The sequence below is a fragment of the Platichthys flesus genome, chromosome 4 (assembly GCF_949316205.1).
Source record: "Platichthys flesus chromosome 4, fPlaFle2.1, whole genome shotgun sequence".
NCBI lineage: Eukaryota > Metazoa > Chordata > Actinopteri > Pleuronectiformes > Pleuronectidae > Platichthys > Platichthys flesus.
In genome coordinates, this window is record NC_084948.1 from 21715874 (window position 1) to 21729490 (window position 13617).

The following is a 13617-nucleotide window of genomic DNA, read 5'->3' on the forward strand; positions in this document are numbered from 1 at the left end:
TCACAAAGTTGTTTGGTGTCAGGAACGATTCTCATCTCCTGCTTGTTCCCATTAGCTTCATTTAGATCAATTGTCAGGTTTTGAAAGATGCTGTGTGAACCAGGTCTGCACTCCCCAATTCACTTTCTATAAAAGAGCAATGTCATCTGGCGTTCATTACACAGAAGATAGACAAAGCTCTTACAGGGATTAGAGTTAGTTTATTCCGCAGCAAATAAATATTTTCATTTAGAGCCTCAACTTAAAGCAGCTTCTCAAAAACGTCTCAGTGGGTCTGGACAAGAAGTTACAACAGCACAGGTTGTATGAAGGGTCAGAAACTAAGGATTATTTAGGATATTGTTTAGTATATTAATAAAAAAAATGAGAAATACCAAAAACGTTCCAAAGATCTTTTAAGGGATACATTTTAAGACCTATAAATACAGTCCCACATTTGAATGACATTGACTTCATTTAGAAGCAGCAGTTAATGTCAAGAGGAAGTTTCCTGAAACAATTGCCCCATGTAACTTCACTTTTATTCTCCATGTACGTAGTGTAATATGTTTTGCCTGTAAACAAATTTGTACATTTTGTTTCAACAACCAAGAGATTTGCTGGATACAATATTAATTAATTAGAATTAATCAGGGCACCAGAGGATTTTAATCAGTACAACATTTGTTCCACTAACTTTCTTATGAATTTACATCAACACACATCAGTTAATCTGGAGTATATGGAAACATGGGACCTGTCAAACAAAGCATTGGCGGATATTTCAGTCCAAGTAGAGCCTATAGGTTAAAACTCAAATATCAATATACATGCCACATATATACATTTTATGACAGGGATATAATAACACTTGTTTTAACATGAGGCCTTGTTCTTCTGACAGAACTATTACAAAGAGATTTGTCATTTTAATAACTTCAAGAATCAAACACAAGACTTTACAAATATTAGTTACAGTATTTCACAGGAGCAGAGACAATCTGAGACTCGTACAAAACAAAAAGGCTTAGGACGTCACAAGATGAGAAATAAAACGGATCCCTAACAGCAACCTAACCTCCTGTGTGGTCCGATCGAAGCCTCCTAGGCCTTAGTGATGTGGCCCTCTTTTATTAGGAAATCGTAGATTTTACGTGTTTTGTTGACGTCGATCTTGATCAGCGCTCGGGCCTGTGCCAGCCGCAGTCCGCCCTGCCGTCTGCACTCATTAAGTAAGGCCTGCTTGTACTCCAGGTAGGCTCCCGGCACCAGGCGCACCACCTGGCATAGCTATAAGAAGAAAAGAGAAACTGGCACTTAGAAGCAATGTCTTATTTCAGGCCACGGCACATTCATCATCTAACAGTGTCTGAACGCCTGGCAGAACAGAGGAAGGCCACATTCACAAGATGATTCAAATGAATCTGATCAAAAGTGGGATGTTTGTATGAGCTGCCAAACACAGTGAGTCAGATCTACTAATGAAGTCAAAGGTACTCTGCAGATTCCACTGGTCACCTGATTTCCTTAAGCAGTATTAGTTTTAGTAAAGCTACCGCCATGGCTCCATCTTAAGGATTAAAATAAAAATGGGACAAACATCATCTCCAGAGGACAAATCCTAATGACTTCAGTGCCACCATGGGGTCAACATTTTAGGTTGTCCAGTAATTTGCAAATACCTTCAAACATCTCATCACCCTTTGCTGTACTTTGTATTTAGAGTCAATTAGCACATGTTAGCATGCATGGCTAAAATGGTAAACACACTTGTCAGCTCCCAAAACCTCTGTTTCTATCCCGATGTCTAAAGTATCCACCAAATTGTTTATTCCCTTCTTTTCTCTTATTTGAGGCGTCTGCACAGATTCTGGTTTCAAATGTCTTCACCAGTGCAAGATGTCAGTGTCTGTGCCCGGGAGGTTTAGACCCGCATAGACCTCAGCATTGTTATACTGAGCATGTTAGCAGGGTAATGTCATTTGACTCTGGAGGTAGAGCTACTGACTCTGTGTTGTTAGATATCTGATACTGTGCAGGTCTCCTTCTTATTCTTCAGGAGCAGTCACTGTGTCTGCTATAGATAAACTGTGAAGTCACTCATCTTTTCTCACCATGACCTTCCCTGTGGCTCGTGCAAATCCCATTGGTTTTACTTACACACATTCACAAGTTTGTTTCGCATGATGCAGCAAACACAATCACCTTAGTTCCACAATTTATGATACACCCTTAAATGCATAAGCAAAAAGGATGGAAACATGGTTTGTGTAAGAAATACCCAACGTTTACCTGAAGCTGAATGCATCAGGTTTAAACCATTCAAAACTAACTTGTACCTCTTTCTCCTGCTCGTCAAGTTTCTCTGTCCCCGGCAGCCCCGTCAGGTTCAGAGGGGGGGCGCTCCGCCTGCCTGTTGCTGTGCAGCAGAAAAACAACAACAGTTACAGACCTGCAGCAGCCCAGTGTTGGTCCTCACTTCAGAACTTAATACCGCGCCGACAACACACAGTTAATTCCTTAACTTGGAAGAGACACAGGAACACATATTTACAGTGAGCGCAGATGCAGTGTGGGAGTGAGCCTCCTATTTATACTCGGGAGGTAAAGGAAAGGCAGCTAATGTAAAAAAGAAAAACACCCAAGATAAATATGGATGTGAGGGGCTATTTGTCAAGTGTATTTATGAAGGGGCGCCTGCATTAATGCAACTGTGCCTGGAGACGCACCAGGCCCCCCCCAGAGGAGGGAGTAAAGAGGGGAAGGTGGAGAGAAGCTTCCTACCTGACACTGTGATGGTTGTGACTGCTGGAGTGATGCCAGCATCTCTGCAATCAGAAAGGAAAAGTATTAGCAGCTCTACTACATTATTTATCCACACATACACACTTGGACACTGAATCTCTGGGCTTTGTTCACTCTTCTGATTCCAGAACCATCTTCCAAAAAAAGATGACTCATTGCAATTCATGATTTTTTTTTTTTTTTAAAAAGGTACAATAATTAGAGGAGCTTGAAGAAGATCCACGGATAGAAAACACGGGAGCAGTGGAACATTAAAAAGACTAAAAACACTGCAGGGCCTGACATGTAAGTGGGATGCACGGTGACACAAACGTCTGCTCTATTAATCTAAGCACGCCTGGTGCCGAGCGCGGTGACAAAGGTCAGTGTCTCCTGGGAGCGCGGCTTCACCAGCTCGTCCATTACACACTCGGTAACAAGCAGGAAGTTTGGAGTCTCACATCGCAGCCTGTTTGCTGAGCCACTGCTGGCAGGCTCTGCCGTCCTGGATGTACTGCAGGACGTCACACAGCATGGTCCTCTTCCTACGCTCGTCGTCACGCAGCCGCTTCGCCCGCTCGTACACCTTGGCACCTTAGAGTCGTTACACAGGAGGGGGGGGGGGTAAACAGAGATGAAGGAGGACTGTAATTGTAACTGAATGTACATTATTTTGAACTATGGCTTCTGTGGGTTCATTCATAATTTCTTTCATCTATAAATATTTCCTAGATTCATTATTTTATCTAGAAACCGCAGAAGAAAAAAATTGCTTTATGTCCCATAGACAAAGATGATCCTTAAATAAATTCTGTCATACAATTTAAAAGAATTCAATGCATGGCAAAGAAAAGTATCAAATTCTTTTAACATTTAAGAAACAGAAACCTGCACACTCTAGGCAGTTTTACCTAAAAAGTGTAAAACAATGATTTGAACTATCAATTATTTGTCTGTCGATGAGCTAATTGATACATTTTGAAGGTGCTTGAGCTGAGAGTAGTGACCAATACAGAGTGGAAGTGATGAGAAGCAGTTTTCAGGTGAGAGGTTTTGATGAATCAGGTAATTTACTGGAAAAAGTCATTAGTGTAGAGATTATTCCAGTTTGTATTAATTCTGCCAACAATCCTTTGATATCATAACAAAGGAGCTGATAGAGCAACTCAATAATATATTCAGTTGTGTGCATCGCATCAACTAACAAGCTGAATTCAAAAGAGATCTGAGGACCTGATACACTGAGCTGCTGCTGCTGCAAATAATAGAAATTAAAAACCATTTTAAGACCAACTCAGTAAAAGAGAACCCAGCCCAGCTCATTTCTGACAGTAAATGTTTTTCCCTGCTTATGTATGCAACTTGAAAATTACATTTTGTTGAACAGAGGAGTGACAAAGTCAAAGTAAACTCACTGCAGAAGGACTTGATCCCTGCTTTCCTGTACTCCTGCAGCCTGCGGATCTCCCTCCGCAGCTCGAACTCCACTGGAAAGAAAAGGAGAAGAAGGCAGCTGAAGACAAATCTGAGTACGACGTTACCAGATGAGGAAAAGAGAGATCTCAACTCTTTCTGGCTGAAACTCCCCCAGTCTCATTCATAATGTTATGCAGCACTCACAGTTTACAGACATCACCATGTATTCATACATACACTGTGCATATGTTAAACAATATGGTGGGGTTCAGAGGAATATATAATGCACATTTTGGGGAATAAACATCATCTGATCAACGTCAGATCAGTCAGAAGATCACAATGTAGAATGCAGTTTTTGGGAGCTGTGTGTTGGACAGCGCTCTGACAAGATGAAGAAATACATATTTTGGTAAAAGTGCTTTAAACCCTTGAAAAGAGTCACAGAAAATTGGTGGAATTATGTCAAGGAGCACTGAAGCTGTTCTGCTGCTCACAGTGGAACACCATGTTTTTTCTTTTAACCCTTTGAACTCAGCAATAGAAATGGTCCACCAGTACCACATTAGTATTTGGCCTACTGTGATGTTGTTTCTTGGAGGATCTTCGAATGCATCATACCACTAAACTCTGTACAGCATCAGCTAAAAGGATTTGTACACCAATAAACCAAACTTGTGTTACAAATTAAAAAAATAGCATATTCTTCATTTTGAAGAATAAACACATACAACAAAATATTGACGCCATCACGAGGCAGCATGGCAAGAACTGGTAACAATCCCTCTCGTTGTGTATATGTCTATTGAGCACATTCTTAGAGGCCGTCCATGTAAACTCAACCAAATACTAACATGCGTGACTTTCGATGAATTTGTCGTGTTCAGTTGGTCCAACCACTCTGGCAAACCGTCTCATGACGTCGTACAGCTCCTGCACCTCCTTCGGGTAACATCGCTCCAGCACTGAGGAAGAGAGAGGAGGTGAGAAATATGAAAGAAAAATTCACCTATTTTTTTTTTTAAACACATGAGCATATTTTTACAGGATGCCAGGAGAAGTGCTGTATTTTAATATATTTGTGTTCACCAGTTTACAGCCTTTAACATGCAGCTCTCGTGTCTTCTATCACAGCCGTTCTGTGGCTGCACTAAAGTTATCATGGTTGATCACTGCGGAGAATTTGTATCTTCTAGATTCAAAACATATTTTGTAGATCTGAACATTTTATCCAGACCACTGAACTACACTGACATATCAACACATAGCATCTTTTCAAAATTTACATTTCACTGTAAACCTGAGACTAAAAATATTTCTGTCTGCGATCAATTCTGTATGCTGCCATTCTAAAGCCATACTATAGTATTTTCTTGCTTTTCATCATTTTTATTTGTATTCGTGTTGGAACTTCACGTTAAAAACAGATGTTGAACTAAACCCTTCACATACACACGGATGCTGTCAGTGTTGAAAATGTGCACAATCCCATTAAAAAAAATACAAGAGCAAGAAAGTGCAGACACACACAGTGTGCTTAAAGGTTCAGTGTGTAAGATTTAGGTGAAAAGGGATTTATTGGCAAACCTGATATATGAAATTATTGTTTTTTTTACCTTAGAATGGGACCTTTATACGGACAAACTAATCATCTTTTGTGTTTTTTATGACAACTGAAGACCACTACAGGATCGCTTTCATGGTTGGAAGTGGAGGGTGAGTTGAGGGGTATTCGGATGCAACATGCAACTTCACCACTAGATGTCACTAAATTATACACACAGAACCCTTAAACTAATAAAACAACACTAATTGTCTTTCACTTCTTAAACCTTACAGGTGGTGAAAAAATGAGAGCACCCTCAGACTAAACAGTAATACAAGCAAAACAAAGATCTCTCGCAAACAAAAACACGCCACAGTCAAGCTCCACTGGAGAGTATTCTCCAACACTTAACTCGCTCTACAAGCACATATTCTCTGAAGAGCTGGTGTTAGTCTCAAAGCGTCGCCCGTGTTGCTGAGGAACGGATACGTGTTGAAGAGGCAAGCTGTGTTTATATGTGTGTCACAGGATACTTTAGAAGACAGATTACAGATTTAAGACCAGTTTATCAGGGTTGGATTGTGCTGATGGAGACAAAAGGTGTATCGACCATTTGGAAGAAGTTCATTTTTGGGTCTCTGGGTTATAGTTAGACAAGTCTCCAGGAAATTAAGGCGAATTTATGTATTTCACCAACTGTGATATGTGTGAGTGTGTGTGTCAGGTTCTCTCTGCATTCAAGTTTGAATAAGCAGCTGCCATTTCAGACTCAACACATGGTGTCATGTCCTTAACAAAGCAGTGAACACACTGTCACAACAGTGTTGTCCACGTCTCTAAGGAAAAATCAACACTGCTGTGTGGCCTCATACCAACACATAAACACTGACAGCAAACAAAGGCGACAAGACAACTCATACTTGAATCATTTCATTTAGAATGTCCTCACAGGGAAACAACAACGCTGGTCAATCTGCCTTCGGCAAGTTTCTGAGACAGAATACTGCAAGCCTCCCAGGCTCAGATACTGCTTCCATTATTGCATGTGACACCGACATGAACAAACACACATACACACACTGTGGAGACACAATCTTTGACAGTCTCCATGACAACCAGTCTGTAGCTCTACAGCTACTCTGAGTTCCCCTTTGTCTTGAAAGACCGGAGCGATAAGGGAAAGGAGGGGAAGAAGCGAGCAGGGCTAACTGGAGGATATATAAATAAATCATGAGGGGAGAATTCTTCAAATCTCAGACCACGGACAGTTTTCACAGAGCAACACGTGGAGATATAATGATGGGCTGGTTGGTCGAGCAAAGTTGAAATACAAAAAGGCTTTAATTGGACAAATTCGTGCGTTGCAGCCCATCTGTCTGACCTCCGATGCAAAAACCCCTGAGATGCAAAGAATTATATTACTGGAGCTCGCTGAAATCCAACCTGTGATGGGCGGATCAATAAACAAAGCCTCCCTCAAAATTAAAGCCATTATGGCAGGAACACTCATCACATGGGGGATCTTTTCACAGTGAGGCAATTATGCTCTGGCACACAGCCCTCATAGACTATTCACAGCTCTGATCGTAAACACGAGCTCCGTCCGTGGCCACGAGGGGCCACAGAGGTTAACGTGGTCATTTCATACAGGTTGTTTGCCTGCATCCATAGAAACCCTCTGCAGCGATTTGGCTGGAGGATATCAGATGCCTCTCTGAGCTGCGATGAATACTGTCGCAGCCGAGCCCCAGTGACTGTCGGGGGGAAGACTTACTCTGGAATTTCCGAAGGTTGATCAGCCCGTGGTCTCGGATAATCCTGAAAGAAATGCAGGTTTAGATTTAATTAAACATGCAAATTGATATTCTGATTAGTGTGGTGCTTGGAAATTAATCCTGGCCGTTATTAATCTGCAATTATCTTGGCTGTTACAGTCTATAAAGTCATTATGGCATCTGAACACCCAATACACAACCTCAGTAGTTTATTAGGTACAACAGACTAAAGGTGATCCAGTCTCATACAACAATCCTGCAGTAAAGGCTCCCTGAAAGGTCAAGATGTTCCGTTTATGTTGAAACGGTTTCAGCAAAGTGTTGAATCAAGACATTCATACAGTGCTTCCTTACACACTGCCTGCACAGCCATCAGGACCATTTGGGGGTTCAGGTTATTGTCCAAGGACACTTTGGTAAGCAGACTGGAGGACTGACCTTCTGGTTAGTGGACGACCTGCTCTCGCTCACGAGCCACAGTCTCCCCACTTATTGATCAGGATAGGTACTGCAATTTATGGTGCTACTAAATCATATGTTGTTATACTGACATGTTCTTCTTTTATTTTGCTAAATGACAAGAACGCCTCTCTTTAAAACACTTCAAAATAAAATAAAGTTGTCATGAGGGTAGGGACTTATTGCACGACCAAAAGTGTTATAAAGTTACATATCTTGACAGGTCTGTACTTCCTTGTTTCAGGGGTCAAAATTCAGGATCTCCTGGAAGCTTCTCTGACAAGTAGCAAGTTAACAGATTTAGAATAAGGAGCATGGAATGAGAAACTAATAACATGAATGCCTGCCCAGCCAGACATGCCATTCCACCATCTTCTGAGAGCAAGAACTCGTTACAGATGATTTAGTGATGGATGCATTACAGCGAAGATTGAGTGTGCGTGTGTGTGTGTGTGTGTGTGTTGTTCTGACAGTGTACACACGGAAGGAGAAGATCAGAAGAGTGCTGACGGACAAAAAACTTTGTCCGTCAATTGATGAAGAATCATCAAAATAATGGATAAGGTTTATTCATTATTTTGATGATTCTTCATCAATTTTTTAACACCTGTGAAGTAGAACAGGAGAACATTTTGCAACATGACAACTTTCCGAATTACCATTGTTCAAGCTGTTAATCCAAATGTACATTTGAGGAAAAGGCTGCCTAATAAAAGATATACATTTTGAAATAGTGTTTTTAATATGAGGCATTTAAGCCAGTATTTTTGTGGGAACATAATCCACAAAATGGGCAACATACATTTCTCCTGGGGTGTTAATAACTTTATCAAGTCTCCTGCAGTGAGGATATTCTCTTTCCCAGCCTAAAACTGGGCCCAACGTCAAACAGCTTGGCATATACAGCGTTCACAAGGAGACAGACACGTTCCTCCAAAATATTCCTGGTTTGATTAGAGGTTCATGCAGCTTTTTGCATCTGAATTATTCCCTGTGGCTAATGAAAGCTTAAGAAAAAAGGCTTTGATATGCAACTACACACCCAGTCTCAGAGGAAATGTCTTTTAATCTCCTTTTAACAAAATAATAATTACAAATTTGAAGTTATACATATATTTGAATTCATTCATATTAAGAAGGTAGAGTCATGGGTGTTAAATATGAATGTATTTATTCAACCTAAACCCATTTAAAAGTGTCTGAGGGAAACAAAGCTCCAAAAGGTCAATATAAACGCGTAAGTGCCATCTACTGACAGACTCAGGTAATTACATGATCATGAATAAATAAATTCTGTATAATATTACATAAAGCTACGTATATAATTTAGTGCATACAAAAAAAGGACCTACTTCTTCCTCCGCTGTCTCTCCTTTAATCTCGAATGATATATGTCAACAACTGCCAGCTTGAGGGCTGAAACACAACAACATAACAATTAAAGAGGGTGAATAAAATGTTGTAGCTCACACCATTATTATCTATTTATCATTGATAAATAATTTACAAAACATAAATAACGTTCAACCCACCACGAAGTACGTCTGAGTCATCATCCACAAAGTCGATGTCTTTCAAATCCCATTCAGCGTAGTTGTCAAACTCCTGGGGGGGAAAGTGAAAAAATGATTTTCATAATCTGCCGCTTTGATCCGAGTTCACATGCATTGGATCATTGATCATAGATATGAACCCATATTCAAACACTAATGAGTAAAAGCAAACAATTGGATGAATAAATCACTAGAAACAACAATATGGGCATGAATTACCGTCTGTTACATTTCATGTTGATCCACCTTGTGGCTGTTTCATTTATCCATTTATTCATGTTGACAGGCCATGTTAGTGCACATGATAAAGTACAAGATGTATGTATCCCCCTCACCTCCATGAAGTCTGCTCTGGCAGGCATGTATCCAGCCATGTCTCGAGACAGCACAGAGTCAAATGTGGGTCGTGGAGGTTCGTCAGTGGCTGTAATGTCAGAAAAAAGCAAACAAAATGATGAGCTTACAAGAGAGATTTTATGAATTGTGTCTGAAAACAAGACGTGTACCACCAACAAACATCACACAAAATCCTGTTTCATAAGATCTACAAGGAATATAACAAGTTTCTGTCTCTGCCTTGACTTTACCCGACTGTACCGTGAACATGACGGAGAAATGTTTGTCAAGCAGTCGCACACAGTGACAGATGGAGACCTGCAGCTTGATAGGAACTGAGACAAGTTCTTCTCACACCAACTGTTGTCGACCAACTGTCAGGAGTTACAGTGATGTTAAACTTTGGATCGTTTTATGCAAATCTCTCATCTGACTGCTGTGGAGGAGCAGAATTATTGCTATAATTTCAAATCCAATAACAGCACATAACTAAACCGACTTATATTACTGCAATCTATTGCTGATATTCCATGGGGATATGCGCACAGAATAAGGATATTTTTTTTCCTGTAAAATGTGCTAAGGGGAAATTAAAGTGTAGATGTTATGGATACTCACGTTTGAAAGGAATAGCGCCCTCTGCAAAGCGAGAGTCTTTTGTTTTGCGCAGACTCAGCAAGGTGGAGGAGAACAGGGGGTTGTTGATGAAATTCTTCATGTAGTGGCTCTCACATTCCTCTTTGGTTTTCGTGCGCATCTGATATGCAACATCCTGCCTGAAGAGAGATGTGAGAAATAGATGTTTATGAATACATCCATTATTGTAAATCTGCATACTGTCTCACCCATTTTCACTCTGAAACATACAAGGAGAGTATAACGTCACTGATATGAATAGTTTAAATTATAAACCTGCTTATGATGTACAGTTTTACACATTCATTTCTTATACAATCAATTACATAGATTAAAAAAGGAAATAAAGATCTTTAGATTTTAATAACTTAACCAAGAAACATACAAATTTGTTTCCAGGAATAAAATTGAGTCATTTGAATTTTCATATCACAATCATAGGGTTTCAACCACAAGGCCATGCAACTATTGGGTATAGAACTAAAATAACCAGGTGTGGGAGAAACACACTGAGGAAAAGGGACCCAATTCTTCAGTCAAGAACAAACATGACAACTGTGGAGTCACGGTTTTGTTGTAGGACTAAAACAAACAAACAAACACTGACCAGTTCCCAAATCCACAGTCCATGACTGCCTCCAACAGAGACACCTCTTCCTGTGCGGTCCACCCAGGCTCCAGTACAGGGAAGTCTGACGTCTACACGAGGAAAAGTGAAGATATATTTTTGTGTGTGAGGAAGAGTTTAATGACATGCAGATGTTTTTCTGTTTATGTTTTACGTACCATGATTTCATATTTGTGATCACTCTCGTGCTTCTTGTATTCAAATCCTTTTGTGAAACACTGAAACAGAAGCATTAGTGAGGGTCTAGGGAATAACACGAGAGATTTGACAGCATTGCTTCTATTTGTGACCGACTAACCTGGAGGCAGAGGAGAAAAGGCGATGGTCCACATTCTGCACACTTGATGTAGGGCTCGGTGAGATAAGAGGAACAACCTCTGCACGGGGGTTTATCAAAGGGATCATCTGGAAAAGACATGTTGTTAAACTACTGGTTGAAAACGCATTGAGTCGCTGTCAAGACGACACAGCCTGAAGTGGCACTGAGCTTTAAACCAAACGAGGGTGGTAAACAAAAGGAAAAATCTCAGAGATAGCTCAGTTAACCTTACTCTAGCTATTCAACGTTTAACAGTTGTATCATTCATTTCCTGAGCCTGAAACTTACTCAGACGAATAACACAAGATATAACAAACATGCAATATGGTCATTTTGCTTTGAGAGCACACAACTAGCTTTTATTTGTCGCTGCATGCTAACGTTAATGTTAGCAAAACTAGGCTAGCGATGAGTTAGCGAATGTAGCTAGCTACATAAACACAGAGAAAAGACCGGACTGTTTCCTGTAAAGCGGCAGTTTCTGCATTTATCTCCGTGTTCCGGTTACTACTCACTTCCAAAAGAGGCGAGTCGGTCCATGTGGAGACGTTTTGACAAAGATACAACCGGCCAGGAGGGTTCGGTTCAATCTACTTTTCAACGCTCGCCGGCTAACCTGATTAGCCAGACGAAGGTAGTCGAGCCCCAATCGATCGATAGGGAAAACTCCAAATAATGTTATTTTCATCCTGTTTTCAGCACATTGTGTTTTAATGTGTACAAGTTTCATGTTCGTGCTGCACCTGTGTAGCAATCGCTGAAGAACAAAGAGTCACTAAAAGATTAAAATATCTTTATTGTCATCACACTCAGGTGCAGTTAATCTGGAAAATGCTTCTGTCTCTGTAGCTGGAGCTCAAGAACTCCCTTGAAGTAGAAGCAACTCAATATTGTTTCCTTGTCGAAATGGCATATATTATTTGATTAATAATGATGCATGTAACTCGCTTAACAAGTCTCTGTGGCGCAATTGGTTAGCGCGTTCGGCTGTTAACCGAAAGGTTGGTGGTTCAAGCCCACCCAGGGACGGTATTGTTATTGTAGCTGGAAACAATTTTAATATCAATATTTCAACTACCAACCCGTCTGAACTCTAATCTCATCTCAATGTTGTCCTTAGCTTCTAAATGTCATATTGGATTTAAGCCAATCACATCCATTCTTTCCAACATATACTTTGATGACGTACAGTACAGCTAATGGAGAAGAGTACACAAACTTTTCAAACTCTACATCTTCAAATCAATAATCAATTTTATATGGTGGCCGTGAGAGTTCATCCAGTGCTAGTTAAATACGTACAAATGAAAAGGTGAAGTAGAAGTAACACAAAGTTGTTTTGAAGTAGGAATATTATTTATTATTTCTGTAAACCATGGTGTATGTGGTGTGCAAAAGAAGTCTCTGTGGCGCAATTGGTTAGCGCGTTCGGCTGTTAACCGAAAGGTTGGTGGTTCAAGCCCACCCAGGGACGGAAATTCTATTGAAGCTGCAAACACCGAGATTATGACGTGGACTTCAACTACCAAACTATCATACCTCTAATCTCATAAACCAATTTTGAGCTTCACTGTTCAATGTCAGATTGGATTCGGGCCTATCCTGCCATTCCAAGTGTGTATATTGATACTGAAGAGTTTACAAACGGTAAATCAAACACATGCAAATTTGCGTTTACACGACTCATGTACGTGCTGCACGTGTGTAACACTCACTGTTTTCACCACATCTTGTTTCTAACTAAAATATTCAAAGATCTTTATTGTCATTGAAACTGAAGAACTCAGGTGAAGAACAAGTAACACGCGTAGAAATGTTATCTATTATTTCAACAATGGTGGTGGATCAACTTCAAACAAATGTCTCTGTGGCGCAATTGGTTAGCGCGTTCGGCTGTCAACCTAAAGGTTGGTGGTTCAAGCCCACCCAGGGACGGTAATTCTATTGAAGCTGGAAACACCGAGATTATGACGTTGACTTTAACTACCAAACTATCATATGGAGGACCATTATGGAGGACCATACATGACATAAGTAAAAATAAATAAATAAATAAATGTATAAATAAATACAGAAAAAAATAAATAAATGAATAAATAAAAATGGAAATAAATAAATAAATACAGAAATAAATATGTTAATACCAAGAGAAATGTCAAAATAAATGTCTGAAATATATTTGCACA

At 40.1% G+C, this 13617-nt stretch overlaps 1 protein-coding gene and 3 non-coding genes across 4 annotated transcripts; 3 read left to right on the forward strand and 1 right to left on the reverse strand.

Moving 5' to 3' along the window:
* Nucleotides 1–402: 402 nt before the first annotated feature.
* tada2a (transcriptional adaptor 2A) lies at nucleotides 403–12059 on the reverse strand. The gene is made up of 15 exons (XM_062386583.1): nucleotides 11947–12059; nucleotides 11411–11517; nucleotides 11271–11330; nucleotides 11092–11183; nucleotides 10467–10624; nucleotides 9848–9936; nucleotides 9492–9564; nucleotides 9312–9375; nucleotides 7500–7543; nucleotides 5034–5144; nucleotides 4179–4250; nucleotides 3225–3357; nucleotides 2764–2807; nucleotides 2319–2398; nucleotides 403–1269 (listed from the first exon to the last, which is right to left on the reverse strand). Exons 1-15 carry the CDS (start codon nucleotides 11969–11971, stop codon nucleotides 1084–1086), a joined length of 1338 nt encoding a protein of 445 aa, XP_062242567.1. The 5' UTR covers nucleotides 11972–12059; the 3' UTR covers nucleotides 403–1083.
* A 327-nt stretch (nucleotides 12060–12386) lies between these two features.
* trnan-guu (transfer RNA asparagine (anticodon GUU)) lies at nucleotides 12387–12460 on the forward strand. The gene has a single exon. It is a non-coding gene; the product is annotated as a tRNA-Asn (tRNA).
* Nucleotides 12461–12831: 371 nt separating this feature from the next.
* trnan-guu (transfer RNA asparagine (anticodon GUU)) lies at nucleotides 12832–12905 on the forward strand. The gene has a single exon. It is a non-coding gene; the product is annotated as a tRNA-Asn (tRNA).
* Nucleotides 12906–13292: 387 nt separating this feature from the next.
* On the forward strand, nucleotides 13293–13366 carry trnad-guc (transfer RNA aspartic acid (anticodon GUC)). Its single transcript has one exon. It is a non-coding gene; the product is annotated as a tRNA-Asp (tRNA).
* Nucleotides 13367–13617: the final 251 nt, after the last annotated feature.

Bases quoted from the DNA above. Each gene is read 5' to 3' on its own strand.
- tada2a (XM_062386583.1), bottom strand. From the start codon at position 11,971: ATGGACCGACTCGCCTCTTTTGGAA. The intron at 11,331-11,410 runs GTTAGTCGGTCA...CTTCTGTTTCAG, and splicing joins CTTTTCTCCTCTGCCTCCAG to TGTTTCACAAAAGGATTTGA. The intron at 9,565-9,847 runs GTGAGGGGGATA...TTTCCCCCCCAG, and splicing joins CCAGAGCAGACTTCATGGAG to GAGTTTGACAACTACGCTGA.